Below are 19,436 nucleotides of genomic sequence, written 5' to 3'. Positions count from 1 at the left end.
GGCGAGACCTAAAAACCTGGCCTGGCACAGCACAGCTTGCATGTTTTTAAACGTCAACATGTGCCAATCATGCTTCCTAGATGTAATCCTGGATTGAATGGAGTACGATGCACTGGCTCATAGCTAACTTGTAAACCCCCAATGTCACATGCCACACTTTCAGGCAGTCTTGGCTTTTAAGGCAAGAATACTTTGAATGCAGCAACATTAAAAGTGAAACTACAATCCCCGCAATGTAAGGTGCTGATGGCTAAAAATCGACACAAGTCATGGGACCACTTGGCAGGTATGCTGGTTGGTGCAAATTCAGTTGTGTAGGCCAAGGTGGCACGTGGATGCAGTTACGCTTTGATTCACATCTGGTGTTAAATGTCACGTGGCTGGTGAAGGTACAAACCGTGGAGTCAGCTTCCGTGGCGACTTCACCCACATGCAGACTGGATACACTTAGGGCTTGCACCCCGCTTTCTATGGCCTGACAAGGCCGTTTCCAGTCATGTTAGTTACCCATTCGGTGCATTCTGGGAGTTGTGGTCTTGATATTCCTCAGTGGACCAGTGTGGGTAAACACACTTGGAAACAAAAATACCTAAAACGAAAGCCCCGGACTGCAAACAAGGTGTCCTGCTGACAAGGGGCATCCAGCTGACAGTGAATCCGGGAAAAACACTTCATCTGGTGCTGGGGTCTCGCTCTAATTTTTAACGGAACGTGGCACATTTTTCATTGTTCAGGCTTTACCCGGAGTATGAGAGATAAAGGCAGAAGAAGGGGAAAAAAGAGATAGTAAAACGGCAAAACAAGGAGAAAGGATGGATGAAAAAAAAACATGTAAGAGGGAGAAAAGGAGACAAAGAGTGTGGGGGTGGTGGAAAAAAGAGGCATTCGTTAGCCACAAGTCTGGGCACCACAGCATGGCCGCTCCTGCGGTGGGCACCTAAGAAAACCTTTGGACCCCTGAGACTATCATTATTATTATTTTTGAAATTAGGCACTTTCTCTCTCTTTGCCTCATTTCCAAGAGTTGGCAGTCCATGCCTCCCTGGTTCAGGGCGTTCCTCACCCGTGGATAATTTTCCCTCGCTCCCCCGGAGGCTTGGTCTCCACAGGTGCTCTGTGTTGAGGGCTCTCCGACGCCTTCCCTTCCCGAGATTATATTGGTCGCCAGCTGACCCGGACTTTGTTTTCTGATTTTTTTTGGTCCGATGTGGCACGTCTGCGAGTTCAGCGGCCTCTGGCCCTGGGTCTGTCTCCTGGTTTTGGGGGCCTCTTTCCCTGACCTTTCTGCAGCGGCCAACTCGGTCCTCAAGGCGCGCTATGATTGTGGGGAGCACGGCTTGCAGCTCGTGGCCTCGCTGGTGCCGTGGCCTCCCGGGGACCGGGTCGATTTCCAGATACTGGGTGAGTTTGGGGGTCTTCGAGGCCTGGGTCCGGCGTGAGCACCGTGTGAGATTGAAACACCGTGTAAGATAGTAACGCGCCATCCGCTTTACTGACCAACATTTACAAATTTAAATACCAGAAAAATCATGTTAGTAAAAAAGCTGTTGATGACTGGTATTGGAGATTTATAGAGCACTTACTATCCCTTGTGAGGCATTGAAACACTCTGCCGAAAGGTATTGCGCTCACCAGAGTTACTTCGTGAAATGGCCTTGATGACGCACAAAAGGCCACTTCATAAGGACCGGTTTGCAGTAATATAATGACTTAAATTCAACTTGAACATCAACTTCTTTAAAGCATCGAGACCACGCCTTGCATCCTTCCCTTCCTCAGTCTTTCTCACTTCAGCTGCCAGCTATCCTCCTGTGCAGCCTCCGTGTCCTGTTGCAAAGCCCCACTCCCCACCTTCACATCCCCTGTGCTCCCATCCTCCCCACCCCCAGGGGTGGCTCCGCCTGCATCTGACGGATGCACACACGCTGTGTGGGTTTTACACCAGGCATGTGCAGGGACTGCTGCTCCTGAACTTGTAGGAAGGATGAGGGCTTGGTAGACCCTTTATTGTGTAAATGCTTGTTAACAGCTACTGAGAACGGCGTCGCAGAGCCTTGGGGGAACCCTGTCATGCTGGGCGACAGTGCTAATTTTAAAACTCGACAGGTACAGCGCTTAGTCGAGTGGAGGCAACAAGGAGCCGGTGTAGCACAGCAGAGGCATTGGGGGAGAACCTGTCACGCTCACTGGCGTAACACAACGTGAGCCCTCCCCCTCCCCCCCCAGGTTTGCAGAGGGGACCCCTCTAGACTCAACTAGGAGCTCTCTGTCCAGAGTACTGTGCTGAGAGGGCCCTCTGGAGCCGCTACTGACTTTGGGTGACCTTCTGAGGGATAGTGATGATGAGCAATTAGATCTTTACCTAAAAACGCGAAGCTAAAAGAACATTTTGGACAAAAAATAAATGCTGTTCTAGAACGTCACATTTTTTAGCGGAGTAAAAGAAAAAAACGGTAAAGCAATGAGCTAAATTGCGGTACCTAGAGGCCTATCAAACACATGAATTTGGAGTGTTATGAGATTCCTTAATACAATACCAATTGGTGAGCTGTACTAATAATAATTTGAGATTACAGGAGAAAATATTGGCTCATAACCCATATCTGAAGGAAGCATATGCAGTAAGTGTAACAAGGGGCACTATGCCAAGTTGTGCAAAAACCGAGTAAACTAGTACATACATTGGGGTGGGAAGAAGACGGAGAAATTCATTCTCCAAATTGATGCGCAGGAGTACAAACACTTATTCCACTTGAAAGATTGCATTAGATGAGGATGAAATTACCGTTTTGCATACTCCTGTTAACCCCATACCATTATAGAGAAAAAGGTTTCTGGGAAGTTTACAAAAAGGTGTACAGTTTGCAAGATGCCAAAATAAGTCCCAGTGGTTACAATAAGGATCCCATTCCATTATGGGGATTGGCCACCATGAAAATGGAGTTTAAAGAACAGTCCGCTACTGGAAAGATTTGTGACTGCACAGGGTTCTAACTTATTAGGATGGAGACACCAAAGAGAATCTGGAATAAAGCTAGACCCAAATGACCCTGAACGATTACTCCCAAGTGAGGGGTCGTACACTGGTAAATTACATTTGCAAAGAATTCTCAGAATTGCTCAAAAGCTAATTGGGTTGTTTATAAAACTACCAACACAAGACTAAACTAAAAAGTAAGGCATTCCCGGGGGTATACAACTTGAGAACAATTTGTCATCTAACAAAAGGACCCTTAAAAGAAGAACTCAAGAAATTTTAACATCATGGGGTAATAGAGCAAATTGAAAACTGAGTGGCTAGCGCCTATTGTAGTTAACAACAAGGCTGGAGGTAGAGGGATCACGCTATGTGTGGACCTCAGGGACCTTAACTCCAGCATTTAAGTATATAGTTTCTCTTTTCCTAGGAGAAACAATGTTGTGCACAATGGGTAAAGTTAGTTATTTTAACGTGATTGACCTCTCACAGGCATACCATCAAGTTGAGCTCCACCCAGAATCATGACCTTCTACATCATTTATAACCCCTTTTAGCTCATATAGATATCGAAGAATACCTTTTGGCCTAGCTTCCATTTTTGTAGTCTTTCAAAGACTAATGTAGCAAATTTTGAAGGCCTTAAAAATGTTCTGGTTTTCCAAGATGTCTTGATTTATGGCAACTCAGAAATGGAACATTACAGGTCAGTCTTGGCAGTACTAAGGTTAGACAAGTTTCAAATTGGGATGGGTTTGGTTGACTACCGTGGCAAAACTATCTCCAAAAATGGGATAAAACCAAAGGTTGAATTGATTGAAGTGGTCAGATGCAGCCTCACATGTCAATAAAGGTGAACTCTATTCATTCCTATGACTTGTTGAATACAAGTCTAAATTTATAAATACTCTTTGGAGGAAGAGTTGCACCGTTAAGGAATTGCTAAAAAAAAAAGTACCTACTTTTTAAGGGATGAGCAGTTGCAAAATGTTTTTGAGAATATTAAACAAGCAATAATCTGCTACCACATTCAGGAAATTTGATGTGAGGCTCAAAACCATACTAACAACGGATGCGAGTACTAAGGTGCTTGGGGCCCTTCTAACTCTAGTTGTGGATAACAATGAGCTCTAGCATTTGCGTCACACACTTTTAAAGGGGCGGAGTCTCATTATTCCATGATTCGGCCACCTTACACTTTTTAAGTACTTCCTGTGGGCCTACCGTTCACCCTGCACACTGATCATAAATATTTGTCTCACATTTTCTCCACCAAAGGCATAGAAAACACTACACCACAGGTTTCAAATTGAGTGTTGGGTCTTGAGGGGTATAATTACAGAATGGAATATCTCTGGGTTAGGGAACCTAGCAGCAGAGTGCCTCTAAAGGCTGCCAATAGGAAAATATGTACCCACTGAAGAGTCAAGTGGGGCCAGTTTTGGAGATTACCATTCTTCTTCACGAATACCCGCTAAGGCAATCAGGGACTGATGAGGGTGATACCTTATCCGAGCTAAGAGACAAAGTTATGCAGGGATGACCTAACACACAATATGGTCTAACTGAAGATTGCAACATTTTTGAGGAGTTGGGCAATAACTTAACATTGAAGAAAAACTAATCAAAAGAGGAGACCAGTTAATACCTCTCAGGAAATTGTAGGATAGAATTGCCAAGTTAGTGCGTGAAGGACACCCAGGCCAGAGCTTAACCAACAACAAAGCCAGAGACCCTTATTGGTTATCAGGCATAGATACCCTGTTGGAGAACACGGTGAAGAACTGCATAGCTTGTGCTCAAAGTAATAAATCAAAATGGTTACGAAGAACCCTTTGTCCCCAGTAGAAGTACCAAGTAAACCATGAGACAAGTTTTCTATAGACAAATTTGGACCCTTCAAATACGTGACATGGTATGGGAAGTACATGATGGTGTTAATAGACTATCATTCTCCTTGGATAGTGATCAGGATAGTACACTCCATTACCATAAAAGTAATTAATTCCTCATGGAAACATTCTGTATTGAGGACATTCCTAACACGTTAATATCTGACAATGGGGTACAGTTTACCTCAGAGGAGATTAAAGACTTCTAAAAAGTTTAGCTATAACCCATTTAGCCACCGCTCTGTACTGTCCTAGAGCAATGGTTTGGTAGAGCGGACCTTATAATGGTTAAAGAGAATCTGGATCTTGCCACGATATCTGGGGCATCTTTGTATAAATCAATACGGGACATGTTATGGTCTTACCATACTACTCCCAACTCTGTCACTGGTATCTCTTCATTCATGTAACTCAAAGGAAGAGTACCAGAAAACAAACTCAAGCTAAATTAGGTGGGAGGAGGGCAGCCAGTATGGGTCCAAAGGGGGTGGAACTGGATGAACGGATTGAAATACATAAAAAAAGATAGTGCATTCCATAATAAAACAAGCATTTGCAATGCAATAGGTCTCGCATTTGCGAGAGTTTGAGCTATTGGCATTGTAAATGATATTGCTTTTTTGTTTGGAGTGGATGTATGTTGTTTGTAGTGGAATTATGTGGTTTGGATTGGAATTAGTTGTGAAATAGTGTGGGGTTGAATTGTGTGGTGTGTAGTGTATTTATGTAGTATGGTGAATAGATAGGGGTGAGAGCTGTATAAAATAGATAGAGGAATAGGTAGTTTGTGTATGAAGTGGCGAATGAAGACTAGATAGAGTAGTAGAAAGAGTGTGTAAGAGAGAATGAATGGGAGAGAAGGTTATAGACACATAAAGAGGCTGCGTTTGTGTACACACCAAAAGAAGTGGAGGAGAGCGTGTGTTTGTGGTGTGGATTTTTTGAAAAGTTACGGTAAAGAAACTGCTATAAGACCTGAAGTGAACCAATATGAGAAATGTTGGTTGAGGGTATGCTTGTGCAATGGAATTATGTGGATAGTAATTATGTGGTATTAACTGGAGTGGACTGATGTGGTATTGTGAAGTGTCATGTATTGAGTGGAATTGTGAGGTGGTATTGAATTATGTGGCATGATGTGGAATTCTGTGGTGTGGATTACATGTATGCGGTGTGTAGGGGAATTGTGTTGTGGAGTGAAATTGTGTGCTCTGCAATTGAATTGTGTGGAGTTGAATTGTGTTGCATGAAATTGTGTGGGACTGAGTTAAATTATGTTGAGTAGAATTATGTGGCACGTGTGGAGTGTGTTTATGTGGAGTGTTGTGTGCCATGGAGTAGATTTATGTGCGGTGTGATTATGTGCTATGGAGTGGAGTGTAATTTTGTTGTTGTATAGAATTGTGTGGCATTAAATTGTGTGGTGTGGCATTGTGTGGATGGAACTGTGTGGCATGGTGTAGAATTATGTGGAGTGTAAATATGGTGCGTGTTGCTGAGTTGAATTTTGTTGAGTGTAGTTATGTGTTTTGGAGCCAAGTGGATATATGTAGAGTGTAATTATGTATTAATGTCTAATGAGCAGTGTAACTATGTATGTGCCTTGGCTCCTTGAGGACAAATGGGTTCTGCCATCACCACCTTGCGCAGCAGCATAATGCTGTGTTGTGTTAAAAAGCGCACATTTTCTTTTTTTGGGTGGAGCCGGGGTGCAGTATCCCTCTACTGCTGCGCACACACACACACACACAGAAAGTGCAGCGGTCAATTAGTATATCATTAACAATTACGCTACACAACGTAAAGTAGGTTTTGTTGCTTTAAATAACATCAGCTTAGTAACGTGGTGTAGAATGTTTGTACAAAATAAAGTGTTCAACATTTTGGACAGGAGTACATGATATGTATTTTTATAGCATTTACGTCTAATACTGCAAGGCAGATGGCGATACATGAGGTGGCTCAATGTAACCCTTGAGAGGCAGATGGTACCATTAATCCATATACCTATTTGTAGGCAAAGGCATATTCCCAAATTGAAATTATTAAATATTCCCATATAGTACAGCTAGCCAATGAAAGCCATGAGGGCTAGAAATAAGTAGCATGTAAGTAGTTGATGGGTTTGGGAAAGAATCAATTTAAAAAAACGGCAGGTATGGTGCATGGACAGCCAGCTATTAGAAAGGTGCAATAACGATGACGGTAGGGCGAGTCGGTCACGTCTGGCCTCTGGCATTGAAAGGCAAATTGCACGGGGGAAGAGTTAGGCTCATTGCACCGTCCCTTTGAAATGCGGGTGCCTGCCAAGCGTCAGTCCGAGCTACTGAACGGCATTTGAGGGGGAGTCAGTCGTGTAACTGGCGTATGGCAGTAAAAGGCAGCTGGGGCCTGGGGGAGAGCCTGTGTGAGCAGGCAGAGAAGCAAACAGAGCTACGACCAGGGCCATCAAGGTGAGTGAAGATCATCAGTAAAGCCACGATCAGAGAATACAATGCGCCATCCACGCATGAGGCGCCTGTACACTGTAAGCCTACGAGGGAGCGGAATAATCCCCATTGTGCCAACCCAATGTTTCCCAAGAACAATTAAACCAATCATTAAAAATGCAATAGGTCTCGCCTTTCATTAAGTTAAAGCCATTTGCTTTGCTATACAATACCATTAGCAAAGCAAATGGCTTTAACTTAATCAAAGGCTAGACCTATTTCATTTTTAATGCTTTATTTTTTTTTCAAGATTTGTGGCTTCTCATATTTTTCTCTATCCTCTTTACTGACATAGTGCTAGCATCTACAAAAAATAATAAGAAAAGTCGATCACCAGTTGAAGTTACGATGGGAGATTAAAACTGAATGATTTCGAAAAAGCTCAGAGACCTCAATTTTATAATAATAATGATTTTGTTTCTGCTATCTTTTTGGGGAACGTTGCTTTTTACACAGCGTGTATGGATGACACGTATTTGTGCATTCTGTTGAACCGGTTAAATTAAAATAGCAAACGTAGGGTATGTTTTATTCACCCTCTTGTGTTTGAAAATTAGGACACTTTTTAATCATTTGTGTCTTTTATTGACAGCTTCAAAAAATACATGAGCTTTTGCGTTGGAAAGAAATGTGCACTTAGAGGGTTAAAGACTCTAGGAGAATGCGGAAACACATAGTTAGAATTAAATAAAATATAAAAATAGAAGACTGTGGTATTAGAGCTGTGGTCCCTCTCGGGGTCGAGAATGCAACTTTTGTATCATAACCCATCTGTGCAAGAGTCTATATGCCAATGCAAATTAATTTATAGTGCACAAACCAATGTGCCTCAGCTAGCATGTCTCACTGTCCTTGTTTCAATTAAGCTCTCTACTGATGCCACTAAGGCCTTACCCACTTTCTGCGTCAGAGGTCATTTGCTCTTTTTCAGTAAGATGGTCTTAAAATACGCATCTGCTCTTGGCAGGTGTGAACTGGCCCTTTAAACGCTTCTAACCAGATGCTTAATTTCCCTCAAAGAAACTATTTGGTTTCGGTATTTTTCAGCAAGTTGCTCACTGGTATTCACTGGTGTGTTTGCATTCCTTAGTAACATAGGGGCGACAAGAAAACACTACTAAGTTTGGACAGACTTAAATGTTTGTCTTTCGCGCGCACAAAGTGAACTGTTCCTTTGTTGACCCAAACTGTCTCTCGGGCATACAAAACAGGCATTTCAAAAGAACTAGAAGCATCTTTCCTGGTGTGGTCCATGATTATTCCCCATTTGATTTCAGCTTCGTTGGTGCCTTGGCATCAATATTACTGTTTTCGTTCTTGATTGATCAGCTAGAGCAGGGATTGCAATAAAGATATAGAGAGCAGGGTTTTAAGTGGGGTGGGTTCTACAATGCTCTGTATCGTCAGATATAAAACAGCGTAGGCAAAGATAATGCTTAAAGGCAGCGCCATTGGTTTTGTGAGTGCTTGTCGCAGCAGCCTGGCAGCACCCTTGCCTGCCATAATAATCCTTGCTAGTGGCAGACGCCTAGCATTTAACGTCACTACAGATGGATGGATTGCTTGCTTGCTGGCCAGGCGTCGTAAAGTGTACTAACAGGGAACGAATTATCATTGTGTGCGCCTGCTGATCTCCGCCATAGTAAAGTTAGGAGGGAAAAATGAGTCCGCCTGAGCAGGGAAAAGAAGAGGAAATAATGCTGATCCGATGGAACGGGAGATAATTGCTGTCTCTCCCAATCCCAGCTCGCCTGTAATTATGGTCCTGAAGCTATCGCGTCATCATGGAAATCCGCTACGTGCAATGATTTTAACGTTTCCACTGTTTAAAAAGCATTTTCATTTTCCCTGAAAGAAACTGCATTAAATAGACGTTGTTTTCAACGTTATATTCATATATATTTAGGAGATCTTAATTCACTCGTGCACACTCTCACGTACCCAGACTCAACCCCCTTTCAGTGTGTACCCATGCACGTTTTTAAGAATGTTTGCATAGTAGTGAAACACGCACCTTAAGTACCCACCAGCAGGACCGCCACTGTATCGTTTGACTTAAAAACAATATGGTCAGAGGCTGTGTATTTATTTTCTTCAAGAACACCAGGCAAAGGAGCAGCGCGCGGGGCACTGCTAGCGCGAGACAGTGACACAAGACTAAGACCCGAAAAGAAAAGAGCGCTTGTGTAAGTAACACATAAAGAAGAGTGAAAAATGTTCGACACAGAGCTTTAGAAGGAGGTGTTACAGAAAGAAGTATTGGGGGCTGAGGGGATAAGCGGCCGTATGGCCGCGAAAGTGATCGCGATTGCGATCAAACATCAAAGCGGCCTTGTGGCCGCGAAAGTGAAAGTAATCGAGCAGAGCATCAAAGGGCAAGGAGCAGAAGAGCAGCTGTGCATGCCATCGTGCACTCAAGCATTAGGCCAGCAAGATCATGTGGGTAGCACTTTTCAAAGCCCACTTACAAAATGTCTCAAAGAGAACGCTTTCGCTGTCTCAGCGAGACCTAAAAACGTTTATTTAAGCAGGCCTCGAAGATTGGTGACAAGGTGGTAGTTCTACTCGCAGAGTCCTGTAGACCCAATAACCGTTGTTTTTCTGAGCCCAAATGCATAACACACGTATGGAGAAATGGTGTAGTGCTGGACCATGGAAAGACATGGAGCATGGATAGCATATCAGGGTGCCCTTGCTCTTTAGTTGGTTTGCCTGGTGTATTGGCTCGGAGAAGCGACAAACGTAAAGATAATGGTAACACTATACCAAATGGGAACAGTAGGAAATCAACATGGTTAAATGATTGTCATATGATATGACCAAGCAGTGCTATACATTATCTGTTGGGTTATATATCACCTCAATAGGGAGACAACGAGAGCACAATTGAATTTAGTGTATCGTTTATAGCAGTTAGAAGATTTATTTCTACATAATAAGCGATGTTTAATTTTGCTTCCTTTTTGTAAAGGGCAGCATGTCTTTTATTTATCCAGTTATGTAATGTGTCCTACATAAATGCTTCCTTTTGTTAACACCTTCTTGCCAATGGGCTTATTCTTATTTTCAACCCATTTGGTCTTTCTCTATCCTCGCCTTTCCCAGTTCACCCTTGTGTTGTATCCATAATGGAATGCCCACACTTCTGCCCTAGAATGTTGAGAACAGAACGCTCACCTTGTTGTGAAATGGTTTGTGTCAGTTGGCAATGAACCTTCTTCAACTGTAACAGGCCTCTGACTTTGAATATATCAAAACTTCTTGTGATTAACACATGCTTCCTTTCATATAATACTTAAGTTACTCTGAGAATGGACTCTGGTATACCTGCTATGTTTTTTGCCTCCACACTGCAAAGGTTATATCACTTACTGCTGTGGTTTTGCCTTACTGCTGTTTGCTGTCTACTGCTGCTATGACTGTCTTCCTAATATGGTTTTGTTGCCTTACTGCTGTGGGTTTATCTTTTACTGCTATGTTTTGGCCTTAATACAGCGAAGGGTCTATCACTTGTGTGTTTGGGTCTTACTGCAATGTTCTTTCTATTACTCCTGATTTTGTCTCCTTACAGCCTTGGTTTTGTGTCTTACTGCCATGGTTTTGTTTTATTGATGTGGATTTCTCTTACCGCTCTGATTTTTGTCTCCTTAGTGCCTTGGTTTTTGTCCCTTACTGCTGTGGTTTTTGTGTCTTACAGATGAGTTTGGGAATGCAAAGGATGTGGAGGATTGCTGGGCCTGCCAGCACTGGGTCACCACAGGACCCCAGGGTGAAGCCGTGCTGGCGGTGAAATACACCGGCTGCTATGTCTCCGTGGCGGTATTTGATAACTTCTGTGTATTCCGTTGAAAGTCCAGTTGGTGCCCTCTTGGGTAGTTCTCCCCAGTTTAGTACTCTCTGTGCTCTTGAAGGAAGCATGAAGTCTCCTGTAAGCTTTAGTGCCCCCCTCATTAATAGGCATTGATGGTATTCCCCAGGAACATACATTTCCAGATTGCTAAAATGCTTATGGCTTAAATAAAGCACTTTCCTGGTTGAAAAGTGTGTAATCTCCTTTTACTCCTTGATCGACATGAAACGGGGTAGTTTGTTCCTCTAGCCACATAAGCTACACACCGCGTGCGCCGGTCTCTTTCTGTAATCCTGCTAACATTAGCCGCTTCCTACCCCTGCCTTTTCACGTGGGTTCCTTTACAACTGTGACTACCTGGACTATAATCGGGGCCACTAGAATCATGTGGCAGTATGGACCACGTTTTGCAACAAGTTATTTACAAAATGATGTGATAAAGTTCAAAGTTTGCAGCAGGTGATGCATTATGGCAAGGGTGGTACGCCCATACTTAAACGGAAATGGCACACCCATAGAATGTTAGTGGCCATGACTAGAACTGAGTGCCTTTGTCACAATGACACCTCGTCACTATTATCTGGCTTGTGTACTGAATCTAGCTCTTGGGGTCTCTCGACCTGCCTCAGTCACAGGGCTGATGCTCAATTGTTAAGAGTTTTCTTCATTGCCACTGATCTTTCATCTTTATTTTTCAAACTTGGATTGGCAGTCATCATTGACTGCTTTCTAATACTTTTTGCTTCTTACAGGACAACAGTTTTCACCTCAAAGTGAGAATCCTGCAGCGGTCAGCGTCTCAGGACCCCGTTCTTTTACGAGATCTTGAGGTCACGTGCCAGAAGCCCCGCCCGGGCTCTTGGGTAAGGCTACTTCCGTCGCCCTGGAATGCTTCACTAAACACTCCATCCCAACAGGAAGTGTCGACACGGACTCCCGCGACCAGTGAGTAATCTTTGGCATATTTACTTTTTTGGGGTGTGGGAGGGAGAAGTTGTAGTTGGGGTAAAAATGTTGATCTCGAACAGGTCGTGCATACATTTCAGATTAAGTTAGCATATAGTATTGCTATATAATTTGACTCCTAAATCTAACTGTGCAAGTAACCAGTTTATTTTATGATGAATGGTTAGAATGGAAGACAAATCTATAGGTTGCACCACCTGTGTTTTCTTGCAGCAGGTGAAAAACTGCTTAAATTTATTTTACAAAACCAGACTCCAAAACTCAGATTGCCAAATCTCGCCCTTATTCTGAGATTTTCCTACAGCAGTTTTGCCTTGAACAATGTTCAACCTTATTCCACTATCTAGCACTTTCCCCCAAACTTTGTACTTAAGTTAAAATAGCAAATTGTCTAATTTCTAATCTGTGAGGAATGTGAGGTTGACTGGAATTGAGAATTAAAACCAGGTCTTAATTTCTGAAGCAAGATATTTGTGAGGTCAGGATTTTGGCAGTCTATACTTTAGAGCCTGTTTTACACGAAACCAAACCCCTTCTCCAAAAGTTGTCCCTAAAATTTGGTTAATTGGACTTTGACTTGATTTAAGGAGGCCAGTGACAGTAGGTTTAATGCACTTGATTTTACAGTCCATACCCAAATTATGAAAATCACATGCTAGGGCATGGACTAAGCTTAGCTCTGAATGCGGATTCCATTTTAGAATGGAGGAAAGTTACACCAAAGCAGTTTTGGAAAGATGGGCTTGTTTACCTGGCACGACTCCTGCATGTTGTGTAATCGTTGATGGCTCTGGTCAGGAACCACATTTCACTGGTTAATTGTGGCAAGTCAGTGCTTTCAGTGTCTGGAAATCTTGGGCCAGAGGCGTCAAAGGGTTTTGCCCATTCTGTGTCTATGGGAAAATATGTGGATACATATGGCCCCTTGTTTTTAAAATTATTCAGTTTCATTTCTTTTGTTTGTAATAAGACCTTAGTTTAATATAAATGGGAGCAATCTGTTTGTATTGTTAATTTCAAAGAATTTACCTTGCACCATGGTTCTCTGCTGATCACGTCTTATTACTGTTTTGAGTGATGGACCCCTGAAATGTCCTTCAGGGCTGGATTTATGCTGTGTTTACAGAATGTTCACATGATCGATTTGCAGTAAACCCCTTCAAATAGGACATCTTTACACAGGGTAATGGATTCTGGTCTCCTGTACTTACTTATTATTATTATTGATTATAGTTTACTTCAGTGTTTCACATCGGTCAGGAGCCAATTTTTAGTGGGTCATGAAAGTCCAAGAAATTAAGATTCCTTTAAACTCTGTATTTAACTTTTCACATTTCCTGAGCTTCAAAGACAGAGCTAAAAAATCAGGATTGGTCTTTCCCCAAATCGCTGCTGATGTGTTTTTTAGGTCTCGGCTAGCGAAGGCTGCGCTTGCGCAGTCTCGCTTGCGAGACATAATGACTTGGAGAAGAGGGGCTTGAACCCGCCCCTCTTCTCCCCTGTTCTCCATTGGCTGGCCTCTTGAATGGTGGCCAGCCATTGGAGAAGAGGTCCGTCACTCCGAACAGGCCCCGTCCTTTTCGGATTCGGGGGCGTGTTTTTTTAAACTTTTCTAATTATCTCCTCCAGCCAATGGCAAGAGGAGAGAAAAGCAAAACACGCCCCCGAATCCGGAAACGCCGCTGCCTTTCTCCGAGGCATTTCTGCTTCGCCTCGGAGAAAGGCAGCAAGGCTCAGGGCACCGCAGTCTGTCACCTTCATTTCCGGCTCCCAGAAACAGCCGCTCAGCGCTCTTCGAGCCTCCGCCGTCCTCGCTTCCCTACTTTCGCGCCTTAGCAAATTAATATTATGAAGGGGCCAGGCTGACAAGCACAATGTATCTGCGTGGCTATGGTCCCAATGTGGTGGGGGAAAGTATACATGGAGGGTGGTGGCTCTGCAAGGCACCGGGTGTCAATATGGGATCGGTGGAGGTACACAGGGCTAAGGGTAATTATTAAGGGGGGTCTCTGCAGGTCTGCGGGTTCTATGTGTGTGGGTAGTGTCCGGGCGGCAGACTCCTCCTCCTGCCCCTGCAAACTCCTCCCTTTCATCCGCCCCCTCAGGCTTTGTGCCTCTACTGCTCAGACTGGATGCTGGAACAGGCAGAGTGCGCCTGCCACCACGGTAAAGGAGGAGTAGCGTCTGGGGGCGAGAGGAGCCCCCGCACTCCGGAGAATACTCCCGCACTGCATCCTCGCCGCCATGAGGCCCCACTAGTAGCCCCACTCCATCACCTTACAATCGTTGGCTGAAGGCAGCAGCAGATGCGAAAGGACCCCTCAAGGACAAACACCCCCCGAGCCCCAGGCTCGGGAAAGTAGCGCCTAGAGACGGAATTTCCATTGCCCCCGCCCCACGAAGTGAACTCTCGTCATGCACAACTGGACTAGCTCCATCGGGAAGAGCCCGAGAGGCAGCCCTCTCAGTCCCTTTGGACAAGGATCTCCATACTGCTTCGTATCTCCGCGCCATCAGAGGATAGCCTCAGCCCCCTCCTTCCCCGCAACCCCCGGACCCTCTGCCATTCGGCCCGTGCTATATCGGCTTTGTGACCGTTACTGAGCAGCGCCGGGCGCGGCTGGTAGCGACAAAATACGCCACCCGAGAGCGACAGGCCTTCGGGAAAGAGAGCGCTAGATTAGAAAGACGAGTAAGGTACAACGGAGAGTACCACCCCCTCCAATAACACCAAGACAAAGCTTGCCGTAGTGGGAGCGCGCGCCAGCGATTCTCGGGGGAGACCCCGAAGGTGAAGCATATTCCGATAGCGCCCACCTCCAGAGGAAGAATCGACTAGGTAGAAAGAGGACCACCTCTTTGGAACAGAGCTGTCAGTGGAGAAAGAGACCGTCCCTCCTCTTCAGACCCAAGACAGCAAAGGCTCAGTGACAGCTACCACTTACCCTTCCCCGAGACCTAGGATCCTCCCTTGAAGACATGACCCATCTTCCACCAGGTAAAACATAAGTCCCCTAGTGGTGATCTGTCCCTCCCACCACCACACGCACCCACACACATTACCACAGCTAGCATCACCAACATACAAAAGTGCTCATCTTCATTCAGCTCCCCTCAAAAGCACGATTCACGACACCACGTTTCCTGCCACATGCAGCACCCATAGGCTGCTTGTCCCCAGACTGGCCTCATACCGGTTATTACGTGCGGTTACCCTCGGTCTGAGGCGTGTACGGAGATTGCCTACCGTTGCTTGGTGAATTTCAGCTCCACACAAGAAGAGACGTGACCAGTGTGCCAGGAGCCGCATGTTAATTCTGCAGGTCAACGATTCTTAACTTGTAGATTTCTGTGGCCTCCCACTTAATTACTACTGGAAGCCGGAGACACCCGCGTAAACAATTTGAACCTCAAAATACAGAAACGCGTATACATCGAACATACACAAATTAAGAAATATTTTATTTATTTCACAAATAAACGTGAGAATCAAAATTATAATTTTAATGCGAACGTTTAATCTTTTCCAAATCTAGTTTTATTTCTAGAACACTAAGCAGCATACTGGCCACTAGTATCTCACGTTGTCTTTTTTCCCCATAAGGCATTTTCGTCAACGCACAGCAGTGCTGCTTCGGTTGAGGCCTCCAGTCGTCCCTACTTGAAATCCACTTGCTGCACTTGTTCTACTCCCACAGATAAAGAGAATACGGACTTAATTTTTAGTTTTCAGTTTCAAATGCCGTCACTTTAAATGAACGTTTTAAAACTTTCCATTTTGCTTTTCATTGATCTGATGATACTTAATTTTATAATAAATAGTGCATGCTAATCCAAAGACTACAACTCCCAGAGTGCATCAGGAAGCTAAATGTAAGCCCAGCACTGAAAGCATGCTGCTGTGTCAACATGGGGCGATTTGGCCACCCCACCAAGTGGCAGAGGCCAGCATTTCATTACTTCTCCGCTTGCCTTTCATGGGCCTGAAGCTGCATAGGCTCGTGTGCGCTCTCAGGGAATGCACTGACCCTGTGGATAATTGCTAAGAAGTGAACTAGAACGCTGCACAGAGCTGCACAAAGTTCACCTGTGTTAATGCAGTTTCACTGCTGACGAGGAGCGACGGAAAGGAACAGACTACCAGACTAAGAGAAACAACTGAGTACGAGGTGAGGCGTGGAGCAATGCCAATAGCTCTAACTTTAACAATGCCGAGACCATTGCATTGTAAATGCTTGTTGTAACACTGTTTACAAACTCCTCTCGCTTTGCAGTCCAAGAAGGAAAAATAAAGTGAATTTCAAATAATGCTGGGGCACAGTGTGAGAACAAAGGCTATAGGATATATTTTTTTGTAACACATAAAAAATTTAAATACTGTAAATGAACTCTACACATTCAGCAGTTAGTAAAGCAAAAATGAAGCCCATTTTTTGGGGTAATTCTAAAGTGATGAAAGCAAAGATTTTAATATGATCAAAACAATTTAAGACACTTGGTGATGCACAAATAAGTATTCACTATATGCCAATTTCCTCACATGATTATTTGTTTGCAGTATAGTTTTATCAGTATTACTGGTTGTCTGCAAATTTAGTGATCATTTCAATCAAAAATGGGCTGTCTGTGAATGACTGAGCTGCCACACAATGCTTTAGTTACATTAAAAAATCGCCGGCCTCATGTCCATTAAAGCTAGGTGTGTCGCAATCGACTGTCGTTCTAAAAAGTGGGTTGTGGTTCTAAAGTTTAGGAACCACTGGTCTAATTTATTTTAAACGAACACCGCCGCAAGAAATAACACTATAATTGAAATATAGTGGCATCCTTTCAATCGAGTAGCGTTCTACAAAAAAGCACCCCAAAAAACAAACTTTTCACTGCAGAAAAAGGGTGTGCACAATCTTTCTCTGATGGTCATTCAGTGTGTCGCAAGGGTGAAATTCAGTCCCTGAGCTAGTCTCCTAGGAGTTCTTACCTGAAGATGTCTATCGCTTAAAGGAGCGCAGTAGGTTTGTGGTTAAATTACTAATGTTGTGACCCTGAGAGCAGCTTCGGCACTTGACCAATAATTCTGTGATTGTAGGCAAATCACTTAATCTGACTGTGCCTGAAAATATAAATGTGTAATTTTGAAACCGGACTGCAGTGTGCCGGTGGTACCATCAAATCTCATGCCTCTACCACTCTCATCTGAACACTGCTCCGGCATCAGTTGTCATTCAGACCCCAAAACTGTGCTGATTCAAAGTACCCCAAGATGCTCTCACTGCAATAACAATGTAAATATTGTTCCCAGTAGATTTTATGAACCTTCAGGTCAAAATGTGACCCGAGCCAACGCTGTGGCTATTTTAATGACGCTTATCTTGTCCAAAACGAAAGGAAACTTTGTGTGAGACTTTACTTGTGACGGGTCACGTGGGAACTTAAGCAGCGTCATGTTCTACTTAATGTGTGTGGTCTTCTATTTCAGTTTGATTTCATGTATTGACCTTGTGTACTTTTAACCGTGGATATCCTAGATTCTCAATCTAGGCACCTCTTGGTCTCACCTGGCCAGAAGAGCACAGTACCTAGGCAAAGGTTCCTGGCGTCTGCTGGACACTCCTCTAGCTATGACTGTGAAGTTTTACACGGTGCAGGGCCTCGCAAAATGCCCTATTTAGGTCTAGCCTGGGCAGCGCATGTACTGCTCTGCAAGGCATGCTGTGATCGGGTAGGGACTGGAAGCTCCGCCCACTCTGCCCATATTTGACGGACGTACACATATTTACAAACGTTAAAGTTTTTTGTTTTAGATTATACAATTATATAAAGATACAAAAATGGAGTCATTATGTACATAAGATGCCCTAAAAACAAATTTATTTGTTGGCGTTCTTTTACATATTTTATAGTACCCTATTTATATATGTTTCTTCAAATAGACAAATTAATCACCGTACTATGTTCAAAGATCATATTGACAAATTCTTTAAAAAATCCAAAAGAATATTTCATTTCTAAATTTATATATTCCAAAACTAAGACTCCAAAGGTAAAAACTATTATCTCTTTTTTAAAGTTTGTAAATGTGTACGTCCGTCAGTTTTAATGAGTGTTAAAAAAATTTCTTTTCTATTCTGTTACAGCCCTGAAGAAGTTCAGTTAAAATTTGTCTTTAAAGGAACGAAACGCGTTGGCTGTTGTTGTGTTTTTATCAGCTATGAAGTAAAAGTCAAACAAAGAAACAGAAAACCACTTTGGACTCTCTATTTTATTTTCAGTGCACCTCCATTTGTTGTGAATGCATTGCAAATCATTGTTTTAGAAGTTACCAAGAAAAGTAGTGGACTATTACTAACCTCTACAATGAGGGACGTGCACTACCTAACCAGGCTAAGGTTCTACTGACGTTTCAGATCACTTATGCAAGCTCAAGAGTATTACAATCCTCAATCTTTAAAATGAATCTGAAAACGGCTATTGAACCCATCGGCTCGTTGTTTAATTTTATTTTTTTCTTCTTCCTCTATGTGGATCCTCAAAAAGAAGAATGCTGCAAGCTTACGGAATCCCAGGAGCTTCCTTTTTAGGCTTGGACTCTCGCAAGTCCATGCTTAATCGCGAAGGGTGGTGTGGAGAAACACTCAGATAACATTTGAATAGCATAGTCAATATTTTTCCTTGTATATATTATGACTTTATTAAAAAGTATAAGCCTTTTTTTCACAATCCAGATTCAATAGAGCAAGAAAGATTTCTTCTCCGCCTCAGGATGTTTTTTCAGTTTAAGGGTGAGGGTGAAGGAAATGGGCCGAAGTTGTATTCAAACTAATTCAAAGTTTAAGAGTTCCATTGGAGACGTCCAAAACTCTAATATTCTTCCGATCCTACTCCTAATTTCTCTTCTCCCCTCACTTTTAGAAGCAAACCATCCTCTGCTACCATTTGATTATGCTAAATTGTATTCCCTGCTTTCTCTGCTAAAGTTAATACTGATGGTCTTTTATTTGCCAGCTAAAATTGGTGGCGGGGAGTAAAACAATTCACGATTATACTTTCGATTTAGTCATACGCTAAAGTACCACAGACTCCGAACTTCAATTTTGTGGATTTATTAGAAGGCCAAAAATAATTGAATGTAAACACACCTTAATATCAGAGTATATAAGTACATAAAAATCAATACAGAGCCAAGTCTACAAATATAATTCATTTGGCACAAAACGCATAATGTGATGAACTCCAAAATCAAAATACAGCAAAGAATAGAAGCT

At 43.2% G+C, this 19,436-nt stretch overlaps 1 protein-coding gene across 1 annotated transcript in view; it reads left to right on the top strand.

Annotated features, from left to right (window-relative positions):
• The first annotated feature begins 1,156 nt into the window (after positions 1-1,156).
• LOC146853991 (zona pellucida sperm-binding protein 1-like) overlaps positions 1,157-19,436 on the top strand; it is an 86,522-nt gene continuing 68,242 nt past the window's right edge. Inside the window, exons 1-3 of the mRNA XM_085650463.1 lie at positions 1,157-1,401; positions 11,056-11,177; positions 11,961-12,153. Of these exons, the coding sequence (XP_085506589.1) occupies positions 1,206-1,401; positions 11,056-11,177; positions 11,961-12,153 (511 nt within the window). The 5' untranslated portion in view covers positions 1,157-1,205. The remainder of the gene's footprint in view (positions 1,402-11,055; positions 11,178-11,960; positions 12,154-19,436) is intronic.

The sequence above is a fragment of the Triturus cristatus genome, chromosome 4_1 (assembly GCF_964204655.1).
Source record: "Triturus cristatus chromosome 4_1, aTriCri1.1, whole genome shotgun sequence".
Lineage (NCBI taxonomy): Eukaryota > Metazoa > Chordata > Amphibia > Caudata > Salamandridae > Triturus > Triturus cristatus.
Note: the sequence above shows the minus strand (reverse complement) of the source record. Positions and strands in the feature narration are given on the sequence as shown.